General features: G+C 41.2%; 1 protein-coding gene across 2 annotated transcripts in view; it reads left to right on the top strand.

The window, feature by feature from the left end:
• The window catches only part of LOC123620548 (leucine-rich repeat-containing protein 37B-like), a 74,398-nt gene that overhangs the window by 1,773 nt on the left and 55,861 nt on the right, over positions 1 to 16,764 (top strand). The window contains exons 2-5 of one of the 2 annotated variants that reach the window (XM_045525879.1): positions 1,893 to 1,970; positions 2,616 to 3,934; positions 7,193 to 7,264; positions 13,891 to 13,962. In XM_045525879.1, the coding sequence (XP_045381835.1) occupies positions 2,616 to 3,934; positions 7,193 to 7,264; positions 13,891 to 13,962 (1,463 nt within the window). In that variant the 5' untranslated portion in view covers positions 1,893 to 1,970. Of the gene's footprint in view, positions 1 to 109; positions 1,971 to 2,615; positions 3,935 to 7,192; positions 7,265 to 13,890; positions 13,963 to 16,764 lie in introns of those variants that run through there. The other variant, XM_045525880.1, reaches the window with a different exon arrangement.

The following is a 16,764-nucleotide window of genomic DNA, read 5'->3' as shown; positions in this document are numbered from 1 at the left end:
GTCTTTTATTTTCAACCATTATCATTTTTTAAACTGTATGTCTGGTTAATGTCTTTCCATTTTATAGTAGAGATGGGGCCTTGCTGTTTCTCAGGCTGGTCTCGAACTCCTGACCTCCAGCGATCCTCCCGCCTCCACCTCCGCCTCCCAGAGTGCTAGGATTACAGGCGTGAGCCACCGTGCTGGGTCTAAACTGCATTTCTTGTATACATCATATCACTGCATTTTAAATCCTGAGCTGATTCTTTTACTAGGAGAATTCGATCTGTTCGAGTTTCGTTTAATAACTGACAGGCTGTACTCGGTTTTCTATGCTGGCTTATTTTACACGTGTTGGTTTCCTTTGTCTTCCACGGTTACATTTGCCATTGCAATAATGGCTCCGCCTCCTCCCCTGGGGCTCCTGTCAAACACATAGTCAAACACACACTCTGTAGCCTGTGTCTGGATGGGGATCCTCTCCTCTGGACCCCACCGAACCTGTCAGTCTGTAGATTCAAGTCTTTTTTCAGCTCAGGAAAAAATCTATTTCTTGACTATTCTCTTTCACTTTTTGTTTCATTTGCGCCTGAGCTCTCCTGCCTGGGTTCCTCCCAGCTCACTTCCTCTCTATGTACTTTTGCCCTGAGGCTTGATCTTCCAGGCCACAGACTTGAATCTCAACAGTGACTGTCTTCTCCTTCAATTAGTACAATGATATCTTTTAAGTTCAAAAAAACCTACACTATTTGGCACCAATACATGCTGTACAGGTTTGTAGCCTAGGAGCAATAGGCCATACCATATAGCCTGGGTGTGTGTTAGGATATACCATCTAGGTTTGTGTCAGTGCTCTCTATGATGTTTGCACAGCAACAAAATTGCCCAGTGATGCATTTTTCAAGCTCCTCCTCACGTGGCAAGCAATGTATAACTGTATATGAAATCCCTTAATCAGGGATTAAGTTGCTAAAGTAATACCTAAAATACTCATTATTTACTATGTATAGGATTTTTCTTTTAAGGAGCAAAAAATGTGTTTCGTGTTAGTGGGAACTTAATTTGGGGCTAGATGTTTGATTATTTAACGGGCCCCAGAGTTGTGAAGTGTTTTGTTTTGAAGAAGGGAGAGAAAGTGGTTGCATTCTGAAAAAGTATTTGAAGTTTTTTTCCATGTAAAATCATTATGTTAATTCTATTTAAATAAAACCAATGAAGGTAATGTCAAACGTAAGGAATACCAGCTTCCTGTGAAATGTGAAAGGAAGGAAGGAAGTCAGCACTGATTTGAGAAATACGATTGTAACAACAGGTCCATCCCTAAATGAGGCAAATCTTGGAATCACTTCCAACTTAAAACCATTACTATGCACCAAGCCATGTGCTGGACACTGGGACAAAAGATGAAGCATCTCAGTTTACATATTACAGGATGTAGCAAACAATCAACAAGTCATAAGATAGATAGGAAGCATTGTGAGTTAAGTCAGTTGGTTTCTACTATACCGGTATTTCAAGAAAATTATTTAACCGGCTGACTTTAAGATCCTAAGTGTCTTCTCCGTGTGTCACACAGGATAGACCTCTGAAAAGTGGCATAGTTACTTCTGGGTTAATGGCTGTGTTTAGCCAAGGCAGGATGGGGGGAGTTTCCCCATGCTGACATAAAGGGCTATTCACTCGGATTCACACATTCTCTCCTAGACTGAATTGCACAACTCCTAAAACCCATCCTACAGAAATTTTGGAGTCATCACTGATTCCGTGGCAGCCCCTATCTAATAGAGTGGTGAATATGAATTATCAAACGTGGAACAAAGGATACCGAAAGTTGAGGAAAAATGGTAACATTTTCGAGTAAATAACCGTAATGTGTGTTCTGCCTGCCACCCTAACTGGTGCTCATTTGGCAGGTCAGTTGCGTTTCTTGGAAGCAGTCCTGCCCGGGAGAGGAAGAATCTCTCTCAGATTTTAGCCTGGAGGAAGACAAGGTGAGGCTGCCCAGACTGGACTAACACTTCTGAATGTACGGAGAGGCGAGGCCCTGTGACATCCTTGGGAAGCTCAGCCGTCCCTACCCCAATGGGCTGCTGGAGTTCTGGGGCCACCCGGGTGTGTGGCCCAAATGCTGCCTCGCTAAGGGGGTAGTGGTGTTCCTGTGGGGGACAGCTGTCCCTCTGCAGGGGAAGAGAGGCTTGGGCCCAGTGATTGTGGGGAAAAGCGCGCCCTGGTGGCACGCAGCCCATCTGGGCCTGAGCTAAATAAAGGCCGCTGCAGAAATACAGGTGTCACAGAGAAAGGGCTGGGGCCCGCGCGCCTTTGCTACAGGGTCGTGGGCGGGGCTGCCAGAAGTGTTCTGGCTCCCGCTCGCGCAGGAGCCTCTGCACGTCATGTCCCTACTGAGCCTCTGGACCCTACGGGTCCTTCTCACGTGGGAATCGTTGTGGCTGCTGATCCAGGCAGCTCCACTTCGGGGGTGGGCCCGGGACCCGGTCCCGCTGTCCTCTGAACCCCGAGGACCGACCGAGCCCTGGCCTTCCCGCTCCTCTGATCCCCCACCCGAATCGCCCCATGCGCTTGCACCCTCGGCACACCCCGAGGGCTTTGCTTCCCTGGGGTCCTCTGCTTCTTCCCAGATGTCGGCCCCGCCTCAGGAGCTGCCTGACACTTTGGCTCCCTTCCTGGACACGCGTTCAGCTCAAGAGCTGCCTCCAGGGCCAGATGGGTTTGCTGTTCCACATCAGGATCCGAATGACAAGCTGACTGGACAACAAAGGCTCCCGGAGGTCGTTCCAGTGCCAGGCTCGGATCAGACTCAAGTCGTAGCTCTGCCTCCTCAACTCAGAAGTAAGATTCAAGCTGTAGGTCTAGATCAGGCTGCAGATCACCAAGCATCTGAAACACTTGTTCCACCTCTAGGTAGTCAGAGTTCAAGACCAGGAAGGTTTATTATTTCACCAAAGAACCTGAAGAATGATCTAGGTCAGCATCGACGGCTTGCTAAGGTGGTTCCTGGAACTTCAGATCAATTTACATCAAAACCTCAGCAACAACCACAAACTCTACAGGATGATGCTTATCTAGATCCAAGTATGGGTATAGTTTATCCTACTGGTCCACCTCTGGAATTCCCAGAGAACTTCGTTGAGCCTCCAAGGCCCCCTGAACTTTCTCAATTCCACCTAGGGGATGAAACGCAAAATCCAGAGACCCCTGAGGAGATCCGATCTTCTTCACTCCAGCAAGGAGCCTCAGAACAATCCCCTGAGGAGATAGAACCTTCTTTAACCCAGCAGGAGGTCCCAGCTCAGCAGCTACCTGATACTGGAGAGGTTGTAGCTCAGCCATTAACACGTGATGAAGTAGATGTTCCATCTACAAGTCAGACTGCAGCTCAGCACTCGCTCTTCTCCAGAGTCACAGTTAAACCTGTGGATCTGGAGCTTACAGTAACTCCAGAGGCAGGTACCAACATTGAACCTGCTCCAACTCAGCAGCAGGCCCCAGCTCAGCGTCCAGAGCCGCCTAAGGAGGTTATAGCTCCTGCGTATTCTGAGATAATAGTTCCAACACCAAGTCAAGCTCAAGCTCAAGCTCAGCATCCAGCGTCACCCAGTGTCCCAGTTCAACATTCGGACCTAGAGTCTACCGAGAGTTCAGTATCCACCACGCAGGCTGAACATCCTGTTGCCCTGGAGAAGCCTGTAGCTCCACCTCCAGACCAGGTTCAGACTCAGCTTCCAAACCTGCCTGAAGTTACAGTTCAACCTTCTGAGATGGATTTTACTGTAAATTACATCTCAGAACAGAATGCCCCCACATATGCCACCAACATATGTGAGCTCTGTACCTGCAAAGATGAGACAATGTCGTGTGTTGGTCTCAGCCCAAAGCAGAGGCTCCACCAAGTGCCTGTGCAGGAGCCTAATGCCTGTAATGGCACCTTCACCATCTTGTAAGCATCACCTTTCCTCCTTGGTTCTCTGCACCTGCCTCGTGTGGCCCCATTTTCCTTGAGACCTTCCTGGGCCTTCTTCATTGACTCACTTTCTCCCTTTACCTTTTACTTGTCAACTTTTCCTTATCCTCCTTCTCCTTCTTACTATTTTGCCCTTCTCCAAACTTTTACCTGTGCTTACTCTTCCTTAACCATTTTTATTTAGCCCCATCATATCCTTGCTTAACCTCTGCCCCTGTGTTTGCTCCACTCTCTTCACAGTGGCGTGTCCCTATCCCCGTCTCAGTGACGATACAACAAAGTGGTTAAGAGGGGTTCTGGAGCCAGCCTGCCTGGGTTTGAACCCAGGCCTGTCATTTATTAGCTTTGTGACCTTGCGCAAGTTATTCTGCTCTGTGACTCAATTTCCTCATCTTTAACATGGGGATTACGATAGTTACCATTTCATAGGATTGTTGTGAGATTTAGGTGTGTGAGGACATGGAAGGCATATATCAGTGCCTGGCATACCGACGAATGTTAGCCGCTATTATTATATTCAGTTCCTTAGTTATGTCCCAAACTCATCTTTGTACCTGGCTTTCTATATGTGGCAGCCATTTTGTGCCCAACCCAGGGCAAAGTATGACATTGTCTGTAGAGCATGAAAATGACAGGTGGGAAGAAAGGGAATAGGCATAAAAAGGGAAGTGATTTATAATGAAGTACTACGAGAGATGCAGATCAGAGGCGCCATAATTCACCGGAATCTATAATCACTGAGGTGTGGAGGTCAGGGGAATGCTCCCTGCAGAAGCTGAAACTTTCTGGGCCTTAAAGAGTGGCCATAATTTGTTAAGTAGAAAGAACCATAGGCAGTAAAGCCTAGGCAAAGACATGGCTGAGGCATGATGGGGATTTAGTAGACAGTCTGGCTGCAAAGAATTGGGTTAGGAAGCGATGAAAGACGTGACTATGAGAAACCTTGAATATCAGATGTGGGAGTTTGAAAGTTATGCGATGAGGTATGGAGAGCCATTGAAGGTTCTCAAGCAAGAGACAGCAATGATTAAGACAAGAGGATTATTTTAGAATCCGCATGTACAGTGCTGTAGAGGGGAAAGCTTAACTCGGGGGGACCAAGTAGAAAGCTCTAGCAAAATCTAGCAGTAAAATGAGAAGGGGCTAAATCCCAGTGACTGTGACAGGAGTGGGAAGAAAGTCCTGGCAACACGACCAACAGAACAGACAGGATTTAGTGACTGACTAGGGAGTCGGGTGATGGTGTGTACAGGGAAGGGAGAAATCAAATGTGACTCCAAGCTTTCCGTCCTGGATGATGAAGAGAATGATGGTGGTGTGACAAGTGGAAATGCAGCAGTCCAGGAAGAGAGTCAGTTTGAGGGAGGGAGTTTAGTTTGCATATTTTTAAATTTGTTAATGGTGAGCATTAAGCAACCAGAAGCTTCTGGTTGAATGGAAATGTGCACTAGGCAGATGAGCAGACCAGTGTCTGTTTGGCTGCTTTCTGCCCCCCACTGGCAAACTGAATGAGGAAACTGAACTGAACTGAAACTGGAAACTGAATAAGTAAAATTATTGCTGAGGACTGAGGACAGAGTTAAATGTAAAGATTCAGAGTCACCCACAGAGTTGAAACTGAACATAAGGTACCTAACAGCTTTCTTTTCTTGCTTGCTTGCTTGCTCGCTTGCTTTCTTAGGAACTCAAATACTTTAATTTGCTACATTAAGGGAAAATTAAGTCATTCAACATATGCTCAAACTGGGGAAACAATGGCCAAATAGTGAATGCACAAAACTTAAACATATCAATATATATTAAGTATTTTCAAAAACTGGGAGAATATAGAAATTAAGGAAGCAGTTAAAAAATACAATATTTTATATATGTAAAAATAAGAATTATATATTATAAACATATACACAAACATAAAAGTTAAATGAAAGGGTAAGATATTCAAACGGTGCCAAGATACCAACCTGCTGATTACAAAGGACGAACTGTCCCTTGCGATGTAGTGACGTGGTGGTCAGCACCTTAACCAGTGAACATACCCCAATAGTGGAAAAGCCTGAAATTCTGGTATCATATAATAAACAGACAATATCACTTATCTAGCATTCTTGACAAAAGTGTTTAAAAAGAAGCTAATCATCAGGAAATAATGCATGCTTTTATTTTTTAAAATTATTTTATTTATAAGTTTAAAATAATTATTGATTTATCTTTTTTGAGGCAGAGACTCACCCTGTAACCCCGAGTAGAGTTGCAGTGGCGTCTTCATAGCTCACTGCAACCTCAAACTCATGGGCTCAAGTGATCCTCTTGCCTCAGCCTCCCGAGTAGCTAGGACTGCAGGTGTGCACCACCATGCCTGGCTAATTTTTCCATTTTTAGTACAGACGGGATCTCATTTTTGCTCAAGCTGATCTCGGGAACTCCTGAGCTCAAGCAATCCTCCTACCTTGGCCTCCCAGAGTGCTAGGATTACAGGCGTGAGCCACCGTGCTCCACCTTTCTTTTAAACATATGTCATTTATGGATATATTCCCACTTAAAAAAAAAAAAAGAAGCAGCATATATATGTAGGATAAAATGTGAAAATCCGCACTCCCATCCTCCCAGCGCCCCTGTCCCCTGCATCCTCCCACCCATAACTCTGTTAGCCATTTTGGTGTGTGTCCTTCCTTCCAATCTCTCTCCTTTGCATTTTTTATTTCCTAATGAGGTACTACTTTACTCTTTGCTCTGTGATTTGTGCTTTTTCCCTACACAATATGTCTAAGAGATCTTTCGACTCCAGTACATTAGTCCCTCTAATTTCTAATTGCCCTCATCCTTCCAATACCTGGAGAGGTTTCAACAGAGGATATTTAGCCAGAGCTTTGCTGTTACCTGACGTAGGCTTCTTTTCTTTATTCTTATTTGCTGATAATGCTAAACTTTTGCCCATCTTTTTTGTGTTGAATTATTTATCATTTTCTTATTGGTTTGTAGAAGTAGCCAGTTTAGACACTTAAGTGAGTTTGGAAAAAAATAGTTAAGCTGCTGAGGAGATGCGTCATCATCCGTGCCAGTGGTCCCACCTCCTTTCTAGATCAATTATGCAAACTGGGAAGCTGATAGCTCTGGAAATTAGAAAGCTGGGATTGTTTTCTGTATTTGAATATCCCCTACAAGGTTGCCATGGTTCTTTTTTTCTATTCATTCTTTTCCTACCTATTCAAGGATATGAACTATGTTTCTTCACAGAAATTTCCAAGGAAATGCTATTTCTTACATTGATGGGAATGTATGGAAATCATACCCTTGGACTGAGAAACTGTGAGTATATGCTCTCCAAATATGAGTACAAAAAATTAACTGCATTGTAAGATCCTTCTTGGTCCAGAATTTTGAGGTCAAGACTTCTGAGGAAAGGTATTCCCCCCTCCCTATCTCAAATGAACCTCTGTTGATGGTAATTCTATGATTATTTTAAAATTAAATTTGGTGGGCTCTCTTTAAAATACGAGGCAGTTTAAATTTATTTTGTATTATACAAGTAATACACGATTATATATATTCTTAATGTATAAAAACGAAACAACAGGTATAATGAAAACCCTCATTGTACCCTGATCCCTGGTCCCTGAGGTAACCACTACTCTGAGCTTGGCATATATCCTTCCAGACCTTTTCCCAGGTATTTCCCTACATGCATATTTACATATAGCAAAACAGATTTGTTGTGTGGTCTTTTTATCTTTTTTTTTTTTTAACATAAATGGTAACATCTTGCACCTTGATTCCTTCACTTCACGGTATGTCTTAGATTTCTTTATTTCCTAGTGCTTAGAAGGTTGCCCCATTCATTTAAACTCCTGTATAAATATTGCATAGTATGGATGTATCATGGTTTATTTAATAATTACCCTATTGCTGGATGTTTACATTTTCTGTCCAGTTTTCTTGTTACATACATTGCTGCTATAAAATCCTTGTACATGCTTCTTTATAAACATGAGCAAGTATTTCTGTAGAATAGACATACACAAATGGAATTGTTGTTGTGAAGACTACGTAGGCATGAAATTTTAATTGTTCTCAACAAAGTTGTGCCAGCTTACACTACAGTCAACAGAATATGACAGCATTCATTTTTCCCTTTGGTCACTGAGTATTCTCCAACTCTGCTGATATGATGTGTGAACAATAGGGGTCCCATCTGAATTTGGATTTTTCTCATTACTTGTGAATTTAAATATCTTTATATGTTTATTGAACATGTGTATTTCTTCTCTGAGATTTCTGTCCTTTGTCCATCTTTAATGTTGAATCATTTTATAATTTTCTTATTGATTTGTCGAAGGAATCAGTTTATGTACATAAATGATTTTGGAAAAAAAATACATTCAAAGTAATTCACTGGCATTTCACAATAGTTTATGTGTCATATCATCATTGATTTCTGAATTTCTATTTGTGAAAATAGAGATGTAATTTTACTTCACATTCAGGTGTGCCCCCTGAATTCAATCTGTTCTTTTCATGGACCTCTGCCCTAAAGGGGAGATCCACAAATGGAAACTACATACATATGTTTGCATATATTCAGGAAAGTGCAGTTTTCTGGGGAAAGGATCCATAGCTTTTATGAGATTCTCAAAAGGTTTTATCTCATACAAGATTGAGTAAAATGTAGGGGAGAAGAAAGACATTTCTCTTCCTGCAAAGCTGTACTTATCCTCACAAATAATAATAAATGGACGATTTGTTTTAAGTAAAAGTAGTAAATCTGAAAACTGATATCTGTCGCTTCATTCATTCATTCAACAAATATTTATGGAGCATCTACTATGTGCCAGGGATACCGGCCCAGGAACAAAACAAAGCAAATATCCCAGTTCTCAAGGGGCTTATAAATATACCGATAAATGTATAAATATAATAGATATAATTTCAAGTCCTGATAAGTGATTAAAAGAGAGAGAAAGGAGGGAAAGGAGAGTCAATCAATTTCAGAATGGCCTACTGTTTGCATTATATGTATATTTAAACCCAAATAAACCTTGAGTTCTCTCAATTTCCTAAAAGTTACAAGACAGCGTGAAGGCTAATTGTCTATTATATAGAATCAAGAATTAATATTGTGAAGTTCAGGAGTTAAACGTGGATGTATTGGCCAGGCGCGGTGGCTCATGCCTGTAATCCTAGCACTCTGGGAGGCCGAGGCAGGAGGACTGCTTGAGCTCAGGAGTTTGAGACCAGCCTGAGCAAGAGTGAGACCCTGTCTCTACTAAAAAGAGAAAAAAAATGAACCAGGACGGGTGGCGCATGCCTGTAGTCCCAGCTCCTTTGGGAGGCTGAGGCAGGAGGATTGTCTGAGCCCAGGAGTTTGAAGTCGCTGTGAGCTAGGCTGACGCCATGCCACTCTAGCCTGGGCAACAGAATGAGACTCTGTCTCAAAAAAAAAAAAAAAAATACAAAACCTGGATGTCTTCAATTTTACTTTAGGCCTGGTTTGGATATTGTCATGGTTGAGAAAATTTTAGATCTGGAAATAACTGATTGATTCCCTATAGTTTTAAAATTTTCGTTTCAATCAAAATAAACATTTGGAGTTCAATAAATTAATGTATTTTATTCCAGTTGCTTATTTCAAGCTCTTTTTTTGGGTAATCTTTTGATGACTTACCCACTTCTCAGGGTAAACTTTCCTTCTAAGCTGAATTTATTGTTACTTCTTAAGTTTTTACCGTCCTGTCATTCATACAACTTTGCAGAAAGAAGCTCCATTAATTTAAAATAGTTTTAAAGTTAAAATTAATAAATATTTCATTTTTCTCTGGATTTTTTTCATTCGCCATCATTTCCTATATCTTTTTTATATATTGCCTGTAGTATATCCATACAGTTTTGTTATGTGATAGGGAGGCTGGGTTTTGTCAACATTTTCTAGTTATGAAGAGGGTTACTATAAACCTTGCTGGACACATTGATTTGTTTTTCCTTTTTGGACATTTCCATGGAAACATGAAAGTATTAGCTAACCAAGGTGAGAAGTCAAATTGCCTGGTTCCCCCTTCACATGTATTCTGACCATCACTGTTCCTTCCAACACGGTTGATTTCAGGTGCGGTCAGACAGAATCTGATGCATTCTCAGGGTTCCAAGAGTTCTTTTTGGGAATTAAAGTTTTTGTGTTTTTATTTTAATGGTACCCTTTTTTTTTTCTTTTTTGAGACAGGGTCTTACTCTGTCACCCAGGCTAGAGTGTAGTGGTCTCATCACAGCTCACTACAGCCTCAAACACCTGGGCTCAAGTGATCCTTCTGCCCTCAGCCTCCCAAGTAGCTGGAACTATAGGCACATGCCACCACGCCTGCCTAATATTTCCATTTTTTTGTAGAGATGGGTCTTGCTCTTGCTCAGGCTGGTCTCGAACTCTTGGCCTCAAGCAATCCTCCCACCTCAGCCTCCCAAAGTGCTGGGATTACAGGCATGAGCCGCCAAGCCCGGCCTAATGATAATCTTTTTAATATATATGTAACTATATTGTGTATGATATGGACCACCTTATAACTGAGAACTGCCCTTAATTTCAGTGGCATGCATGCTTTCTAGGTAGTAGACTTTTATTGTCATAAACAATGAGATGAAATTAATATAAATATGTGACCAACAGATGCAGCGAGGGGAAGCAGAATGTTTTAAATGTCAAAGAATACAGAACTTGATGGAAATAATTTCATAAGGCAACATAGCATGCTCTCAGTTCCTGAAAGCTCCCAAAGGATGGACAGCTGTTGATACCATTTGCAAAGAAATGGATTCTCCCAGGCAAAAGGAGCTTGCCTTGGACATCTTAGAGGATTTCTTCCGTATTGGCTTGCTACCACTTCCTTTCCCCACTGTTTTGGAGAAATAGCTATGTGCCTGCTTGTTCATCGGGTTCTAGAAACAGTGCAGTACCCCTCCCCCAAGAGGTCCCTAGTCTTTACTATAAGAGTAGCTGAAGTGAAGGCTGTAACATTTCTTGGGCAGGCCCAGGTGTCAGGCTTGTCTCAGGATCATTCCTGTTCCACTGTCCTTTCTGCTATTCATATGCTGAGGTTTTTATTTTGTTTTGTTTTTTGTTAAGAGACAGGGTGTCACTCTATCCACTAGGCTATGCAGTGGCATGATCATAGCTCACTGCAGCCTCCAACTCCTGGGCTCAAGCTGTCCTCTTGGCTCAGCCTCCCAAGTAGCTGAAACTACAAGTGTGTGCCACCATGCCCAGCTAATTTTTAAAATTGTTTTGTAGAGACAGGGTCTCGAACTCCTGACCTCAAGCAGTCCTCCCACCTCGGCTTCCCAAAGTGCTGGGATTACAGGCACGAACCACCATGCCCAGCCCATATACTGAGTTTTCTATTAATAACCCCTTATATTTGTATAATCTTTAGTCGATTCCTTTTCATGGATAAACTATCCGCTTACATCTGTCTGTGGATATTAATGCTGCTATTCTAAAGTCCTCTCATGCTTTCTCTGTTAACTAATCCGTTGTTTTTGAGTTTGCTTTCTGTCCTTACTGGAGTTAGCTTTCTCTTGTTGTTTGGTCCCTCCTGAATGTAATTCATCTTTGTAGTTGAAATTCTGCTGCTTCTGTTTTCCGGCTGCAGGGGAGAGGTGAAATGATGTGCCGGGGCTTGTGTTACAGGTGGATTCCCCTGAGAATAAGGAAGGGGCGGGAGGCAGCTAGTAGGGGAGTGTGTGCCCTTCCTCCAGGGTTCCAGGACCCTGCCCCCTTTTAAGGCCAATTGCTCCTGCCTGGAGGAAGACACCTTTGCTGCCTGGTCCAAGGAGGAAGTATATGGGGTTGACGTGTGCCTCTGGCTGCTCCTCCTGTAGTATCCCAACCAATAACCCTGCAGATAGCTCCAGCGCATTTCTCATGGGGGAGCATTTGTAAAGCTGCTTGCAAGTTTTGAGCTAAGGTTGTGAAATTTTTAATTATATCTATCCTATCATTTTTAGGGATTTGGTGGAGGTTGGAGGGGTAGAGACGTGGCATGTTCTCAATCTACCATCTTGAAATAGCACAATCTCTTGGGAAAACAATTTTGTACTCCTATTACATCCTAGAGAAACTCAGGCAAAAGTATTATCGGAATACATGTACAAGAATGTTCAAAGCAGCATTGTTTGTAATTACTCAAAACTAGAAAAATCTCAATATTCATCAACAGTAGATGAAGAAATAAATTGTGGTATAGTGATACAATGAAATACCCTAAGGCAGCATTATTCAATAGAAACCTGGTGTGAGCCACATATGTAATCTTAAATTTTCTGGTAGTCACTCAAAAAATAAAAGTAGAAACAAAGATTAATATATTTTATTTAACCCATATATCTAAAATATTATCATTGCATCCAGAGTATTATGATTTCAATATATAATTAGCCTAAAATTATTATTAGAGAGTTCACATTATTTTTTCCATGCTCTTTTGAACTCTAAATTTGGTTGGTGAATTTTCATCAAAAATACTTAATCTATATTTAGATTTCATAAAATATGCAGTTTAGAAAGTAGCAACCTGGCCAGGCGTGGTGGTTCATGCCTGTAATCCTAGCACGCTGGGAGGCCGAGGCGGGAGGATTGCTCCAGGTCAGGAGTTCGAGACCAGCCTGAGCAAGAGTGAGACCCCGCCTCTACTAAAAATAGAAAGAAATTATCTGGACAACTAAAAATATATAGAAAAAATTATCCGGGCATAGTGGCACATGCCTGTAGTCCCAGGTACTCGGGAGGCTGAGGCAGAAGGATTGCCTGAGCCCAGGAGTTTGAGGTTGCTGTGATCTAGGCTGACTCCAGGGCACTCACTCTAGCCCGGGCAACAGAGTGAGACTCTGTCTCAAAAGAAAAAATAAAGTAGCATCCTATACCCACATTGGTGAAAAACGCACTTAAACGTTTTCTAATAACTGCTTTGAGTATCAGCTCTTAAATTTAAAAATAATTAAAATTACTGACATTAAAGATTCAGTTGCCCAGTCACACTGAGCCGCACGCAAGACCTCAGGAACCACATGTAGCTAGTGGTGACCTGTGGGACGCGCCATACAGGCACCGAAAGGAGCCAACCTCACCTACGTGCAACAGCATCGTAAATTTACAAACAGAATGTTGACTGAAAGAGGCAAGATAGAAAGTCATATGTGCAATGAGATTCCGTTTAGATAAAATTCAAGAAAAGGCAAACTAAAGTATGTTGCTTATGGCTGACATATAATAGGTAACACTACATTTTAAACGCAAGGAAATTACGATAAAAGTCAGGAGAGTGGTTACCTGTAGGGGTTAGAGAGAGGGTTGTGATTGGAAAGGGCCCCCGGGGCTTCTGGATGCTCGCAGTGCTCTTTCCTGACATGATGATATTGCATGGGCATCTGCTTCCTGATTGTTAAACTGAACATTTGTGTTATGTGCATATTGTGCGCATTGTAGTTCTCAAAAGATTTTTTTAATGGGGAAAAACCTAATGGCTTCTTTGTGGCTCTGACATAGGTCCATGTGGGGCTTTCATAATAATATTTAGGGAAAGAGATGAGGAAATGGCAGTTCTGCTGATCTTGGTGTGCTTCCAGAGTTGGATTCTAATAGGGACTTTGTGATCTAGAGAAGAGTAGGCATTAAATACAAATTTGGTGGGAAGAGCGGGTAGAGGTGTGTGTGTGTGTGTGTGTGTGCACGCACGCGTGTACGCGCATGTTGGAGAGAGATGGACACAAAAAGGAGAACATGAGATAAGGTTTCAAAATGGAGCAGACATTACCATCTTGAAATTAATTCAGAATTAGGGCATTCGGGCAGCACCGTGACCCAGGTTTCCTCCATAGATAGGAGTTAGTCCTGTGTAGCAAATAGTTGTTGCTAGTTTGCATTTTGATCCAGAAATAACCTTTCCATTTTCCAGAATTCTCAGTGAAAACAATTTGACGGAATTACGCAAAGATTCATTTGAAGGCCTGCTATCCCTCCGGTATTTGTAAGTTACTTAGTTAACCATATTTATTTATGAGCCTTTAGTGATATTATCTACAAAATAAATAAGAGATGCAAATTAGACAATCTCTAAAATTTCTTCCAGCAATAAAATTCTGCAGTTCTCTAAATCTGTGTAGGGTTTTGGCCCATCTCTAGCATCAGATACTTCCTATGCATTTTCGGTTTTTTAAATCATATAGACAAGGTACAGACAGAAAGGAACTTCACTTATAGGGAAAAAGTAGTAATAAGATCTGAGCAATTATTGACACCCATGTAAACCTTGTTTTATAAGTGTTCATACACCATGTGCTTATATTTATGTTTAGTCTACAACCCATAGATCAAATCTAATCCACAGTCTGTTTTTATATACACCCCATAAGTAAAGAATGGTTTACATTTTCAAAGGGTTGTAAAAGGAAAAGAAAAGAAAAGAATAGAAACAAGGATATACAACAGAGTCTGTATGTGGCCCATAAAGCCTAAAATAGTCACTCTCTAGCCTTCAGAAAAAGATTTGAAAAAGTTAGTTTAGTAGAATGAGAGGAATTAAAGTTTACCTCAAGTCATTGCCTAAAGGAAAAGAAAATATGGACCATCTATACTAGTTCGAATGCCATTAATCCAGAATGTTTTGATAATTTAATCTGAATTAAATTAACACTTAAATATTAAATAACATGAATTATATTAATATAAATAATATCAAGAATATTAAAATATATTTAAGAGAATAGACTGGTATTAAGGATTTTATTGCAGGAATTGTTATATTAAAAACGGTTGTTTAGAATGATGGTTAAGTGGTATAGCTAGAAATGTTTACACTAAGTAAGCATATCAGAAATGCTCCTAATTCTTCACTAATTACAAAATAAAAATCTCTCCAGCCTTGTTGCCAAGGAGGGAATATTTGCGTAGTATTTCTATCTGTTTAGAGATAAGAAGATACTATATTCTTTGGTATGAAAGTTTGATTCTTATCCTTTGTCCATGAGGTCCAGAAATATGTACATCATTAATCCTCATAAAGCTAATTAATGATCCTCTTGCACAAATAGATTCTTCTTTCAAATGTAGAAGGCTTAAGGGAAGTGGGTACAAAGAGCTTCACATGACACTACAAATAGTCCTTTGAATTATCAAACCTCCTAGGCTTTAAGGGGATGACCACTTTTGTATTGGTCTTCTTGGGAATCTCTGCCACATTTGGAAAAAAGCAAATGAGTGAATTGCTCAATGGAGGAGGCCCTTTATTACTTCCACTATGAAATACTTTGTAAGCTAATTATTTCACGTTAGCATATCTATTCTCATTCATTTAACAGATGCCAGTCAATGAAAGAAAAAGCTAAGAAAGAATATGCCAAGCACTGTGCCTAATATTGGAGGCAGACAATATTGGAGGCAGATGAGTAAGACAGGGTTCCTACCCTTCTAAGAACTTAACATCTCACAGGGGAAACAAACAAATAAGCTCAAACCATGATGCAACAAGCACTAAGTAGATGACAAAGTGCCACAGAGGTGCAGAAGAGGGACCACAAACATTAAAATTATATTTCTTTTAAACTAGTTACTTTTCTTGTGCTGTTCATTCCTCAGCTATTCATTCATTTTATAAACATTTGAGTTTGCTTGATTTTTGTGTGTCAATTTTAAACATGGCGGGCCATGCAGATGAGCCGGACATAGGCCACGCATTCAAGGAGTTTACACTCAGAGGAATGGGATGCAAAGATAACTGTACCAAAAAGAAGAAATAGACATGGGCACTAAGAGAGACAAATTGCTTCTGGAGCACAGAAAAGGGAGAAAGGACTTCAGTGTGGATCGGAGAAGATGTTACCAGAGCAATGCTGTTAGAACGGGACCTCAGAGGGCCATTGGGTATCCTTAGACAGACATCTTTGGGAAAATAGTCTAAACTTGGAAAAGGGGAGAAAGGCAAAACGCAAGAAAGTATTTGAGGAATGTCGTGACTACCTGTAGATTACAAGGAGGGACAGTAGGAGACTGGAGCCAGATTTTCTAGGGCTTTGAATGCCAAGCAAAGGAGCCATGATGGGGAACCATGCTATACCAGCATTGCTGAAGACCACCTTGAGCCTGCCTGACAAGCACTTGGAGGGCTTGTTAGGCCTTGGTTCCGGATGCCACCCCCACAGTTTCGGATTCAGTCAGTTTAGAGTAGGGCCGAGAATTTGCAGCTTCCGTAAATTCCCAGGTACTGGTCTTTGAGAACACTTCTGGAGAGTTCATCCGGTGACTGTGTGCAGGATAGTTTAGAAAGGAAGAGACTACAGATGGAGACACCAGTCAGACAGAGTTATACCAGCCAGGTGAAGAGTGAGGGACAGGCTGGCATCGACAGAAATAGTCAACTGTAGTCAAGAATGGGTGTTTTCAAATAAAAATCCAGTTCCATGTTGTTTTTTGTTGTCCCATCACTGTACAACAAACAAGTTGCTTTTGTGGAATATTAAAACCAAAATGAATTTCTATTAATATGGTAAAATTCTGAATTAGTTCAAAGTTAGATATTAATTAGAGGAGTAATTTCCTCTCAAATGATGTGAAAGGATATCTTTTATTTCTCTTGGTATTGAACTGCCTTAGAAAAACAGAATTAAACCAGGAAGGTGAATAAATGTGACATCATTTCTTCTCATGTTAGAAATTATATTGAAAGACAAAAACTTTCACCTCATAATCTAGAATTTGATGAGACTACAAAAGGTCATGTAATCAAGTCTCCTGCTCTAGGGAAAGATTTCATCCAAAATCTATCAAGACCTAT

Source organism: Lemur catta, chromosome 15, assembly GCF_020740605.2.
Source record: "Lemur catta isolate mLemCat1 chromosome 15, mLemCat1.pri, whole genome shotgun sequence".
Classification (NCBI taxonomy): domain Eukaryota; kingdom Metazoa; phylum Chordata; class Mammalia; order Primates; family Lemuridae; genus Lemur; species Lemur catta.
Note: the sequence above shows the minus strand (reverse complement) of the source record. Positions and strands in the feature narration are given on the sequence as shown.